Source organism: Camelus dromedarius, chromosome 18 (assembly GCF_036321535.1).
Source record: "Camelus dromedarius isolate mCamDro1 chromosome 18, mCamDro1.pat, whole genome shotgun sequence".
Classification (NCBI taxonomy): Eukaryota; Metazoa; Chordata; class Mammalia; order Artiodactyla; family Camelidae; genus Camelus; species Camelus dromedarius.
In genome coordinates, this window is record NC_087453.1 from 23294615 (window position 1) to 23309283 (window position 14669).

General features: G+C 40.2%; 1 protein-coding gene across 1 annotated transcript in view; it reads right to left on the reverse strand.

Annotated features, from left to right (window-relative positions):
* The window catches only part of LOC105104313 (signal-regulatory protein beta-1), a 39955-nt gene that overhangs the window by 22689 nt on the left and 2597 nt on the right, over positions 1-14669 (reverse strand). The window contains exons 2-4 of the mRNA XM_064475988.1: positions 13161-13508; positions 10904-11254; positions 2030-2154 (exon numbers count right to left, since the gene is read on the reverse strand). Of these exons, the coding sequence (XP_064332058.1) occupies positions 2030-2154; positions 10904-11254; positions 13161-13508 (824 nt within the window). The remainder of the gene's footprint in view (positions 1-2029; positions 2155-10903; positions 11255-13160; positions 13509-14669) is intronic.

Below are 14669 nucleotides of genomic sequence, written 5' to 3' on the forward strand. Positions count from 1 at the left end.
CAAACTCCAGCTACTTACAAGATTCTAGGAATCCGTGGGGGAAGTAATAGCTGTGTGTCCTTTTCATATTTCCAGGTGCACCTTAGCACCGTGTGAGCTGGTGGCCCCTTCTTGGACTGATTTTAATCTTAGCCTGCTCCTGGGCCAGGCTGTGGCCACCACTTTGTCCTACCCCCTTGAGTCTCCTCTCAATCTACTGTCAGGTCTTCTGCCTCATGCAGAGGAGAGGTAGATACCTCCATCACTAGCAACGCATTGTGGTCCAGGAGAGCCCCAAATGGAAGGGTGGGGGACAGGAGCCAACAGAATACATGGGAGTCATACTCTGGGGGCTTTGCTTTCCCATCATTGGTGACAACTGTTCCTGCTGCAGTATGTCCTGTCTGGCACAGAAACCCGAGGCAGGGGCCAAGGCAAACACACATACATCTCACACTGCTGGGCTGGGCTTTATGTAGAAAATAGGAGGGGCAGCCTCAGTCATTTAATTATCTTGCATGACATTGTGTGCTCCCCAACATAGTCCCATGAGATGGGCATTATTATCCTCATGTTGGTGAGAAAGTTGGGGCTTAGAGATTTTAGGAAACTCTCTAGGGTCACAAGCTGGTGAGAGTCAAACCCATGTCTGAAACACTATGCTCATTATTGCTGCCCCACTAGATCTGGAAAGTACAGGATATCCAGACATCCAGAGGGGGACTAGGAGAATGACAACACATCAGGGTACAGGTCACAGGATTGTTTGTTTATTCTAGTAGTAGGTGGAGTATAAACATACTCCTCTTTGGACAATTTCAAGGCTTCCCTGCTCAGCATAGGACTTGAATTCAATAGGAACTGAGGGAATAATAAAAAACCTGGCAAGAAATCATTAAGGTCATTCAAGGGAACATTGCCTCCCTGGTTTGGCAGGGGCCTCAGACCTTATCTAGTCCTCCCACAACCAGGTAACTGAGATCCGCTTTGTGGCTAGATGAGACCTAAAAGGATGTGAGCAAATCGTAAGCAGGCGATCTCTCTGGGGAGTTGGATTTGGGTGTGCTGTTTTCTAATAGTTATATAATGTCTAATCCACTTCATGTCACTTTGAGTCATTTGGATTGTTTGGATATGTCCGTGAGTGTGTGTGTGTGTGTGTGTGTGAGAGAGAGAGAGAGAGAGACAGACAGATAGACAGACAGACAGAAAAAGAGAGAGAGCAAGCTTTGCTTTTATAATTTAAAATCACACAATTTTGAGAAGAAACTTTTAAAGAAAGATATCAGTGCTTCCTTAAATAAGTTGTTGAGGATTTGGCGTTGGCTAATTTTTAGACTTGTCCAGATGAGCAGAAACCAAAAATGTCATTTTTGAAGTGACTTCCTGCTGCCCATCTTGCTCTACCTGGCGGGTGAGCACAGTGTCCTCTGTACGGTTGGCTGTCCACTAGGATTGAGCTCTGCACGGTGTACAGTCCATCTCTCCTCTTGGTGTGGGTCAGGGTTTTATCTATCTGAGAGATATTTCCATTCTTCAGCCAGGTCAGCTGTATGCCCTGGGGATAGAACTTCTTTGCCTTGCAGGTGAAATTTATCTTCTTTGGGATAGGGTGTTCAAAGAGAGACATGGTGGTTGGAACTGAAATAGCCTAGGACAAAGGTTCAGATTCCAAGAAACAATCAGATCCATCTTACCTATTACTCGACGGCCATTTAGTTAGAAGCTACATAGCATGTGGCAGTCCCTAGCACAGAGTAGGTACTCAGCAGCTGGAAGATTCTGTTATTATTTAGGCCTACTCCCTGCAGAAAATTTGGGGAAAACTGTTCCCCAAAGCCACATGTGTTGTCACCTACCTAGCATGGTCTTAGACAAATCAATAGTCCCTTGAAGAGAATAACATAAGCTTAGGTGGTTCGCGTCGAAGGTGACGTAAGTGTAGAAGCCCTGTAGAGTCAGGACTACCTCAGTGGTACTGGGGATTTTGTAGATATTGGTGTCTTTCAACTTGACCACCTGGGTCTGGAGAGCTGAGGTTTTCTTCCTATTTCGGAACCACCTTTAGGCTGATGTTTTCAGGAAAGAAGCCATAGGACGTGCAGCTGAAATTCACAGCCTGCCCAATTAGGGCCCTCCCCAAGGGGCCTATTATCACAGGCAGAGAAGGTGGAGCTACAAGAAAGAAGATAATAAACCATTAATGTTGGTGAGCCAGGCAGCATTGGGTGTGCTTTATATGATTTTAATTCTGACAACTCTGTGATTATGTCTATTTTATAAAAAGGGAAATGGAGGCTCATAGAGGCAAGGGACATACTAGCAGTAGGCAGAGCTGGAAAATTGAAATATGGGTTTCTCCAGTCACATAGTTTGTGTTCTTTCCTCAGACACACTGTTTCTCTGTTCAGGAGCCACATTCCTATACCCTTACCATTTTTGGTGTTAGTTCCTCCTACTATTCATTCTCATTAGTAACTTTTAGACAACTGAGAATAGAAGGGAACTTTCTTAACCTGATATTTATCTACCAAAATCCTAAAACAACATGTCACCTTTAATGTGGAATTTTACAAGAGTGTCCTTTATGGATAGCTAATAACATTTAATTTCTTGCTTTAGGTATTAGATACCAAAGTGTGTTCACTATGTGATTATTGATCTATACTTCATGATCTATGAACTTTTCTTTATGTATATTATAAGTTAATAAAGGTTTAAAAATATCCTGGGAAAAGAAAAGAATGTTCTTTAGAATTAGCAACAACAGGATACCATACACTCCACTGCATCTATTTGGTGATTTACTAGAGAATCTGGCCAATACATGAAGCAAGAAAAAGTTATGAATAAATAATGATTTGGAAGGAAGAAAAATATAATATAAACCTACACAGGAAATGCAATTAAATCTGTTTACTAAAAGGCTAATGGATTAGAAAACTCACATACGTTGGGAATTTGGGGATCAGTGAAAAAGTGGGCCAGGCAACATGTTGTGTTGGGGATAATTAGTGTTTTATGAATCTCATTGAACACAAAAAAATTCCTAACAGATTACATTCTTAAATCTAAAAGTTGGTGAAACTATTAGAGGAAAAATAATAGAAGAGTATCTTTAGCTCTAGATGACATTAAGGCAAGTTATGACAAACATTCAAGTAATGTACTTTCAATCTTCCATAAGCATTCTTGGAGAATAGAAAAAGGGTACACTTCCCATCTCATTTTTTGAGGCTAGCGTAACTTCAATAACAAAACTCCAACAAGGATATTATAAAGAAGTAAAATCATAGATCATTCTCACTTAAAAACAGATTTAAAAATCCCAAGTAAAACTTTAGCAAACCAAGTAACACACCAACACCAAGTTGGTTTTATTCCAGGAATGGAAAATGAAATTAATATTACAAAATCAAACCATATAATTCATCACACTTACACATTGAAAGAAAGGCAATAGAAAACATGTGGCCATCTCAATAGTTGCAGGAAAACGTTAAAATATCAATGTTCATCTTTAAATATTTGAAAATAGAAGTGAGTTACTTAACCTGATAAAGATGATCTATTAGATGGAACTTTATGCAATTGCAATGCAGGAGAGAATGGCAGGTAAGCCACCTGTACGTACATTTTTCAGCTTGAAAGAAATATGTGAATTTTCCTTGGTGAATTGGATGCTGTGAAATGTGGCTAGACTTGAAAACATTATTAGGGCAGGCCAGTTTTCCTGGAAGAAAAGAAGGACACCCTAATCTCACTGTATTTCCTGAAATTAATTCAGACAGTGGCAAGGAGATGGAAACACTGGTTGTTTTCAGAGAATAAGAGAAAAGCAGAATTGGGAGTAGAACTCTCAGGGCAGACCAGGAAAAAGTCAAGTGCCAGGAGAGTGACTCTAGGAGGGCTTTTCCAAAGAAGACCTAGGAGTGGGTGACACACGTGACTCCTCCTCCTGGTCTCATGATTCCCTGAAAGCTACTCCTGGCTGTGTAGGAGGACATACCCAGTAATTGACTTCTGGCGACTTCTCAGGTACCTGCCAACAGGTCTTGATCACATTCCAGTTGGAAATTGGTGAGTGAAATTGTGCAGGCTTGTGGTGATTCTGTCTACCTGACCATCTGTTTGTTTTGGCTTGGGAGATTTTGGCATTTGGGTGCAAACTTCACCTGTGCTGAGACTTCATTATGAGTCTACAAGCTAACATGTGGCTATAAGGATCAGTGAATGGAAATTCAGTCTCAGGTGCAGGGTAGGAGAAACACATTGGATAGTTCTCATTCCAGGATTGTTCCTAAAGTCTTAGAAAAGTCAGACAGTCTTCTAAATCTCAGTTTTCTCACATTTAGAAGCATGCAGTGCACTCATGCAGTTGCATTTTGCCTACCCACTATCTTTTTATATGGGAGTGTCCCCTTGTCCTGTGTCATTGGGTTCTGTTGGTATTGACCGCCAGGGAAAGGCATAGTAACATGTCTTGATTCAACATTGGCCACAGGACCCCAGAATGGCTTATCAGAAAGGCCATCTGTAGAATTCTAGCCTACAGTGCTGTTTGTATGCGGAGGCGTAATATCCAGTGTGTAGTAATGATTTGGTACATGTTACAGGTTTTTTTAAGTTTATCTTTACAAATGCAGAAGTGGGCCAGTTTGTACTCACCATTTACATATGCAGTGGTGACTGGTCCATAATGGGCTGGATGCCCTTTTCTTAACTTGGCACACTGTAGGTGCCAGCATCCTCAGGTAACACATTAGTGATGTGGATGGAATAGTCTGTTTGGTTGGCCATGTCATTATTTTCCATTTGGATTACTCTGGGAAAATGGCTTCCATTGAAACTGCAGATTAATTGTTGTTTTGGCTCAGTGTCCTTGAACCACAAGTTACAGCTCCACCCCAACTTTATGCTGTTGTTACATATTACATCTTTATGTATTATATACTCATTAACATAGATTTGTATTTTTTATGTATTTTCATTAAAATTATATACACAAAATAATAGTGAACTAATGCACCAAAAGTATAGTAATAGAGGTTACTATATTTGTTCATGTATTTTTCTTTACTGAAGAACTTTATATTTTTGTATGGCTTCATGTTTCTGTCCAGCATTCTTTAATTTCAATTTGAAAGGTTCCATTTAGTGTTCTTTTAGGGCAGGTCGAGTGGTAGTGAACTCCCTCTACGTTTGTTTAACTGGAAAATTTCCACTTAATTTCTCTTCCGCTTTTGAAGGACAGTGTTGTTGGATACAGTATTCTTGGTTGACAGGTTTTTTCTTTAAGCATTTGAACATATCATCCCATAGTGTTCTGATCTGCTTGGATTCTGCCAAGTAATCCACTGGTAATCTTATAGAAGCTTCTCACATATGTCACTAAAAGAAGCTTCTTGTATGTAATGAATTGCTTATCTCTTGATGCTATGAAGTTTTTCTGTCTTTGACTTCCAGTAGTTTCATTATAATGTGTCTCAGTGTGGGTCTCTGGATTTACTCTGATTGGAGTTATTCAGATTTGTGTACAACTTGTATACCTGTTTTTTTCCCCTGAATTTTGGAAAGTTTTTGACCATTGATTTTTCAGATAAGTTCTCTCTTTCTTTCTGTCTTTTGGAATACCCATAATGTGTATATTGTTCTGCTTAATGGTGTTTTATGGGCCCCTATACTCTCCTCACTTCTCTTCCTTTGTCCTTTGGCTCTTCTGACTCAATGATTTCAAATGAACTGTGTTCAAATTCTTTGATTCATACTCTGATGAGATCAAGTGTGCTGTTGTACATATATGTTCATGAGAGTTATGTCCTACTTTTATTGATCCCTTTATCATATACAACATTCTTTTTTGGGCATACAGACTTTGTTTTAAAGTCTATGTTTCCTTATATATAGTGCTTCTTATTTTTTTTCCATTTGCATGCAATGTCTTTTTCTATCCTCTCACTTTCAGTGTGTGTCTTTAGCTCTGAATTGAGTCTTTTGTAGGTAGAAAATATATGGATCTTCTTTTTAAACCAATCAGTTACCCTATTTCTTTTGAATCAAGCATTTAGTCCAATGACATTTCAAGAGATTGTTGATGGGTATCATCATATTCTTACTTGGTTTCTGTTTTTTTTTTTTTTAATTAAAATACAATGGTTTCTGGTTGTTTTTGATTGTCTGTTTTTTTCTTCTGTTAGTTATTTCCTTTTGGCTTGATGATTTTCTTTAGTGTTATGCTTGTGTTCCTTCTTTTTTGTGTGTATATCTATTGTAGGTTTTTGATTTGTGGTTACCATTGAGTTCATATATGTTGACTTAGAACTATATCTACTTATTTTTAAATAATGCTCATTTAAGTTCAAACATATTCTAAAAGATCCACATCTTCCCCCATCTCCTACGTTTCTGTTTTGGTATCATATTTGATATCTTCATGCCTGTACCTTAACTGTTTATTGTAGTTATAGTTGATTTTACAATTTTTGTCTTTTAACCTTTGTACTAGTTTATTTGCCTTTAGTAGTAGGGATTTCCTTTTCCTATAAATTCTTACTTCTTGTTAGTCTGTTCTTTTTCACTTAAAAAGGCACTTTAATACTACTTATGTTTGGTTTAGTATTGATGATCTCTTTTAGTTGTGCTTGTTTTGGAAGCTCTGATCTCTGCTTCAGTTCTAAATGATTACCCTGTAGGTTGTTGGTTTTTACTTTTCAGCTCTTTGTATCATGCCAATCCCTGCTGGCCTGCAAAGTTTCTGCAGAAAAATCAATTTATAGCTGTATAGAGGTTCCCTTCTATGTGACTCTTTGTTTTTCTCTTGCTGCCTTTAAAATTATTTTCTTATTTTTCACTTTAGCATTTTATATGTCTTGGTGTGGGTCTCTTTAAGTTAATCTTGTTTGGGTCTCTTTGTGATTCCTGTACCTGGAAATCTGTTTCCTTCTTCAGCTTGGGAGGTTTTTAGCCATAATTTTATCAAATACATTTTCTTCCCCACTCTGTCTTCTCTTTCTGGAATCCCTGTACTCTGAATGTTAGTATTCTAGATGTTGTAACAGAAGTCCCTTAAACTATCCTCATTTTTAAAAAATTTTCTTTTTCTGTTCTGAATACGTTATTTCCATTGTTCTACCTTTCTGACCACTTACGTGTTCTCCTGTATCACTTAGTTTGCTGTTAATTGCTTTGAGTATAATTTTCACTTTAGACATTGTATTCTTCAGCCATGACCCTGACTTTTTAAAAAAATGCTTTCTGGTTCTTTGTTAAAATTCTGTGTTCATATATTCTTTTCTTAAGTTCAGTTAGCATTCTTATTACTATTGCTTTGAACTCTTTATCTGTTCAATTTTAAAATCTCATTTTATTAGTTTTTTCAGGGTTTTTTTCTTGTTCTTTGGTTTGAAATATATTTCTCTATCTTCTCATTTTGTTCAACTTTCTCTGTATATAAATAGGTGAAACAGTCACTTACTGCAATCTTGAAGGGATGGTCTTGTGTTGGACCATCCCTATACAGTCTGTGTGTGCATAGTAGCTTTGATAGGCGAGCTGGATCTGAAATGAGCATGGGTCACTTCTCTCAGGATTTGCTGGCAGCCACAACCTTGATGAGAGTTAGGGCTGGAGATGGAGGGACTAGAGCCAGAGCCAAACTGCAGTTGAAGCTTCTGCTGTGCTCAATGGCAGTCATCACCTACTGGGGCAGGGGGCATGTCTGAGAGTACTTGAGCAGAAGCTCTGAGGAAGTTAGGTTTCTCCCTTCTGTTACGGAAGTCTCTGCCTTGGTGTCATGGGAGAGGCTGAAGAGTTTATACTTCTGTGTTGGTCTCACTTTTATCCCACTGAGCATGCCTTGGTTGGGGGCTGGGTCAGTGTCCAAGGGGTTTGTATCTCATTACTAAGCTGGTTTTTCTCCTGCTGGCAATGTCAGTTTCTGCCCTTGAGCTAGATTTTCTCTTCATACATGTGGGCCAGTACATGATCTGAGTTTCTTTAGGGTCAGCTTCTGGCATTTTGATTTTTTCATTTGATTAGGCTGTGTTTTCCCACTCTTTGTATGCTTTCTGATCTTTTGTTGAGATTTGGGCATTTAAATAGACCATTTTTGTGTCCCTCAAATTCATATGTTGGAATCCATCCCCAAAATGTGATAGTATTCATAGGTGGAGCCTTTAGGAGGTGCTTAGGTCATGAAAGTAGAATCACAATAAATGATACTAATAATACATTAATGGTATTAATGGCCTTATAAAACAGACCACACAGAGCTCCCTTGTCTCTTCTGCTGTGTGAAGATACAATGAGAGTTCTGTGATCCAGAATAGAACTCTTACCTGGCTATGCTGTTGCCATGATCTTGGATTTCCAGCCTCCAGAACTGTGAGAAATAAATTTCTATTATTTATAAACTACTCTGTGTATGGTGTTCTGTTATAGTCACCCGAATGGACTAAGATAACCATCTCTTTATGGACTGGCTTTGTGCAGGGGAATATCTTCTTCAGTCCTCCTGGCTAGATTCTGGGGTCTTTCAAACCTTTTCTGGGGATATGTCTTCTCTAGGCTTATATGTGTACTTAGCTATCTCAAATTCCCTAAACAACTTACCTGTTTCTTCTCAGGAGCTCACAATCTCATTCCCATGTCTTCCTGTAGAACTGCATAATTCTACAGCTCTAGTGAACCCCTTCCACAGCCTTTCTTCTCAGCACTTCTGAACTGTGCTGCTATTCCTATTAGTGCTCTGAGTCAGATGAGATAGAAACGAATCCCTCAGGCAGCCCCCAGACAAGTCAGAATATTGGATGCATGGTCCACTGTATTTCTGAGGGAGGAGCAGGTATGGGAGGTTTCCTCCCCGTTGTGTTGCTATAACAGGTTGGAGGAAGGGTATGAGTGTAAAAAACATTGCAGAGTTTCCTACAGTGTTCACTGGAATCCCCTATGAGTGAAGAACAAAGTTTGGGAGCTTGCTACTCTGTCATCTTGTTGATGTCACTCCCCTAAATAATTTTTTAAAATAGTTTTTACCAGTTTCACTGGAAAGTAGATTTGTGGAGCTCCTCACACTGTCATGCCATCCACAGAAGTCTATTCCTGCTGTTTTAAAACCCTGAAGTTTGTGACAGTTGGTTACAGCAACCACAGCAAACATATGTGTATGTAGTTCAGTATTTAAAAGTTGTTGTGTGCTTTTCATTTATTATGTAGAAGTGGTATAAATTCACTACATATCTGACTATTTGGATTTTAATAGGAAAATTGAAGTCATTCATAGTTTTTTCCCTCTAAATCATCTTCATGCACACCCACAGCTCCACTCTAACCAGGGTCTTCTTATTAGGAAGACGGCAAAGCCATAAACCTAAAGGATTATGGGAGTGAGAGATCTGCCTGTATACCTGCAGGCAAGCCCAATCTCTGGGTCTCAACTTCCTCATATGTTAAATGAAGGATTTTGACCTTGCAGTGGACCCCTGTTGTTTTCAGTGTGTTCAGCACTTGTTTCATTGGGTTGATGATTTCCCTACCTAACACTGCCTCTCCTTTGCAACAATGAATAAGTGAAAGGCGCAGGAAAGGCAAATTCAGGTGATTCACTTGGACTCATTTGTGGAGTCTGGAAAAAAGAAGCTCTCTTTCTCTCCTGGTTGCTAGGATGACTAAATGAATGTCAGCATTTTCTTTATTTATCATATGACTGAGGCCTACGTGCAAGCAAGAGAGACAAATCCAGGAAGAGACAGAGATGAGAGAACTTCCAGAGAATAAGAATCTGGGAGGCTGTGAGCCCATCTCTAGACTTAGTTTTTGATTCCCACCTTGGATGCTGTGAAGACGCTAGAATCCTCAGATACAGGATCACTTAACTCCCCAACCTTTTTTTTTTTTTTTTTTTTTTTGGCTTAAACTAATGTGTTGAGTTCTTACTCTTTGTAAAAAAAGTTTCTTCACCAATATAAAGCATACTGGAGAGATCCCAGACCTCACCTCTTTCACTTATTATCTGTACTCCTGAATCTCATTGAATCCGTTTCCTTGTCTGTACAATGAGGCCAAGCATCCTTAAGCTCAGGTTGCTATGCAAGTAAATACAATAATATGGGGAAAGTGCTTGAAATATAATAGATGCCCAATAAACAGTAATATAATAGTATCACCAATTTAATCACTTCTCAGGCTGAGTATTGCTCAGAGTTCAGAGGTCATAACAAAATAGAAAAACAAAATAAAAAAGAAGGGCTTCAGGAACAGAAAAAAATTGATCTGAAATTGTACTACAGTGCTCTGTGAATGCTCTTTATCAGCTGGCATCCATTAGAAAGTGCTGACTTTAGCCAACAGGCTTAAAGAAGATGTTTACTGTCTTATAACTGGAGGTCCAGAAGTGCAGTTGGAACCGGGAACAATATGGCTGTTCAATGTTGCCAACCCACATTCTTTACACTTTTGCACTTCTCTAGAGCAGATTTTTCCTCAGCTTGGCTCCCCTCACTGTCAAGAGATGTCTGTCTGGAGTATCTGGGGCAGAATTATTGCTTGTTCCTAGTCAACAGGAGAGAGAATGGCATTAGTTTCCCAGATTTCTCTGTGGACACAGACTGGCTTAAGTCAGTTTCATATTTGATTCAGCCTCTGGTAGGGGACATAAAATTACCTTAATTGGTTTAGCCTAGCTATTGGGGGTGGGTTGAATGTTGGAATGTTAAGCAAAATATCTCTCATTGCTCAGTGACCTTTCTGACTCTCAGTTTCTGTGCCTGTAAAACACTTAAATTAACAAGATGCTGAGAGAATGATGAAATCAAATGTATGTTGTACCTTCAGTAATATTTAGCACAATGTAGTTGCTGAGTGACTGGAGGACATGATTACTGAGACAGAAGTGACACATGACAGAAGGTGGAGGAGTCAAACTCACCAGTCACAAACACCTGGGTGCCCCGACCTGACTGGTACTCTATGTCAGGTTTTCCCTCCTTGAACTTCACACAGAAGTAGATGCCGGCATCTGCAAGAGAGATTTCACTGATGCGGATGGAAAAGTCTGTGTTGCCAGCTTTGGCCGTGTTTCCAATTTTTTTGACTCTGGGAAAGAGACCTCCTTTGAAATTGTAGATTAATTTACGTTTTCGTCCAGTTCCCTTGAACCATAAGACGGGTCCTTTCGGAAATGAATCTGGTATACTGCAACTCAAGATGAGTGTTTCCCCAATTGATACAGTCTGTGACATCTCAGGTTGTTGCACCTTGAACATTTCATCTGTGGTTCCTGGAAAGAAACTCAAAATCATCTCCCATTTCCCTTGCTCTGGCCTAGGCAGGACTGAGGAAACTGGATCCAAATCATGGTTGGTCCTCATTCACTAATTCTTTTAGTGACATATGTGAGTACCCACACGCTAAGTTTAGAGAGGCCTCTGCAATTGGAGGCAGCTCCTTCCCTGGGTGCTAACAGAGGGAAGTCAGGTCAGAAGACCAGATACATCACCTCCCCAATTTCATTTCTCAGCTCCTAAGCAAGGTGAGAGGAGGATGGAGGGGGAGGGTTGGAATTATGAATGGGTAGTATTCATAGAGACGAGTTCTTCTTCCCGTCTGAATGCCAACAGTTACTCAGTGTATTTGGAGACGGATTCAGGTCCCGTCTGCCAGTCCCACACATCCAGAGGGTTTGGAATTGGCCTTCATCTCCCCTCTGAAGGGTAATCAGTCATTGATTCTGTGGAGACATCAGTGCGGAGAGGTGTGGAGAAAGGGGAAATAAAGAGATCGGAAACCTAAATATCAGGAGGGCATATGTTCCCCAAGATCCTCTGCTTATCTCCTCAAGAGGGAGGAGGGGGACAGTTTATTTTTCTCAACAAAAACACTAGAGCCTCAGGGGATCTCATCAGTTTTGGAGGGTCTACCAGTGACCCCTAACTCAGTACTCCCAGCATTACTATCTCCCATGATGTCCGGTCCTGGTAATGATCTTTCCTTTCAGGTTGTAGAAGCATCAGAACCACAGATGGCCTAAGATGCAGGTTAGGGTAAAGAAGGAACTCTTGGCTGTTGAGGCTAGGAGAGAATGGTGGGTAAGCCACCTGTATGTATATTTTTCAGCTCGAAAGAAATATGTGAATTTTCCCTGGTCAGTTGGATGCCATGGAATGTGGTTCAGCTTGAGGAAAACACCAGTGGGGAAGACCAGTTTTCCTGGCAGAAAAGGACACCCTTAATCTCACCATATTTCCTGAAATTAATTCAGACAGTGGCAAGGAGATGGAAACACTGGTTGTTTTCAGAGAATAAGAGAAAAGCAGAATTGGGAGTAGAACTCTCAGGGCAGACCAGGGAAAGATCAAGTGCCAGGAGGGTGACTCAACCCCTCCAGGAGGGCTTTTCAAACAAGACCTGGGAGTGGATGACGCTCAACACCCCTTCTGATCTCATGATTCCCCAGAAGCTACCCCCGACCATAGTAGGAAGATACACCTACTCATTGACTTCCTGTGTAGGAAACAAGGTCTCTGACTGAATTGTGATGACCTCTCAGATACCTGCCACCAGGTCTTAATCTCATCAGTTGGAAATGGGTGAATGGAATAGTGCAGGCTGGTAGAGAGCCTGCCTGCCTGAGTAACCCTTTGTTTTGGCTCATGAGATATTGGGCATTTGGGGCTAACTTCACCCATGCTGAGATTTCATCCTGAATCCAGAAGCCAAGATGTAGCTGCAAGTACCTATTTCTGATATTCAGGGTCAGGAAATAGGGCATAGTAGAAACAATGCACATTTCTGGGCCAAGGTCTGTCCCTAAGCCTCAGAAAAGCTAGTCAACCTTCCAAGTCTGAGTTTTCCAACTTTTTGGACCATACTGTGCACATATGTAATACATTTTACCTATGCAGTATGTTTTCAGCTGGGAATGTCCATTGCCCTGTATTCAGTTTCTGGTGGTGCCAGCCATTAGAGAAAGGCATGACTGTCAACATGGCTTGATTCAATATTGGGCATAGGAACCTTGAATGACTGATCAGAAGGGCCATCTACAGCATCCCAGCCTACAGGGTAGTTTGTGAATTAAGGGGTACAACATCCAGTATGTAGTAATGATTTTGTACATCTTAAAGATTTTTCAAAAAAAATTTATCTTAAAATCAGAAAGCTGGAGTTTGTCACACTGTACTCACCATTCACGGACACGTAGGTGCCTGGACCAGATACATACTCCATGTTAGGAAATGCTATGATTAACTTCACACAGTAATAGGTACCAGTATCCTCAGGCGACACATTACTGATGCGGATGGAATAGTCTGTTTGGTTGGCCTTTGGGCTTACCACTTGGGATACTCGGGGAAATTGGTTTCCGTTGAAACTGTAGATTAATTTTCGTTCTAGCCCAGTCTCCTTGATCCACAAGACGGGCCCTGCCGGGGACAGAGCAGGCATATTGCAGACCAAGGTTATGACATCTCCAGCCTCGGCTGACAGCAAACTCTCAGGCTGGTTCACCTGGAACTCTTCACCTGAAATTCCTGGAAAGAAACTTTGTGTCACTTCTCATGTTTCTTGCCTTAGCACAAAATGTTCTCAGGGTCTGGCTCTAGTTGAAGGTGGAGTCTGACTGCACACTCTTCAGCAGCAGGTATTAGCATCAAACTATGAAAATTACAAATTTGGCTGCCATATGGGATGAAGAGAAGGGGACCAGTGTACAGAAAGGAGGATGGCGCCTTCCTTCTGCATCAGGATATAGAGATACCCTGGAGCATAGGAGGCACCAAATAAATATTTTCAGTGAAACAATGAATACATTTATATTAAATGAAAAATGTAAAATAGGATTTGAGTCAGGTTTTTCTTTATGTCTTAGAATTAGAGATAAGTCCCCAAGCTCAGGGCATTGTGCTGATAACCAACATACTATATTCAGACTGTGACTTTCATATAGAGACATCTCCCTCTCTTCATGTGGAAGCCCGTTTACCCCGTGTGCCCAAATCCACGTTGAGACTTGTATTATGCATGAAATTTATATTTTCCCTGAGTGAAGATTGGTTACTAGAGTATGAAAACATCTCAGCTATTACAACGTTTCATGTTCGTTGATGCTCATTCCAATCCAACAAATTCTTACTCCTTAGTAGTTAATTGCTCTTGCTGTGTGTTCTTGTATATCACACAAGGAGCACTGACATAGAATTCACGGAAGATACACAGAATATATACAAGACAAATACTACAAAACTATGGAAGATTTTTCTCCTGAATGATTTCTCAATCCTAGCATATTTATTTTCTATTTTGGAGTAACAAATTACCACAAAATTAGTGGCTTAAAAATACCTATTATTTCACAGCTTATGTGAATCTGAAATTTAGGCACAACTTAGCTTAGCTGACACGCACAGGAAGAAAATTTTGTGAAGATGGGAAAGAATGCCGTCTACAATTTAAGGCGTGTTTGAGGCTACCAGAAGCTAGGAGAGAAGCCTGGAACAGATTCTCCCTCATAGTTTATAGCAGCTTTATTCATAATTGTGCAAACTTGTAAGCCACAAGATGATCTTCAGTAGATAAATGGATAAAGACATTTTGACAAACCCTGACTGTAGAATATTATTCAGCACTGAAAAGAAACGAGGCAATTAGCTCTGAAAAGACAAGGAGTAACCTTAAATGCTTATTACTAATTG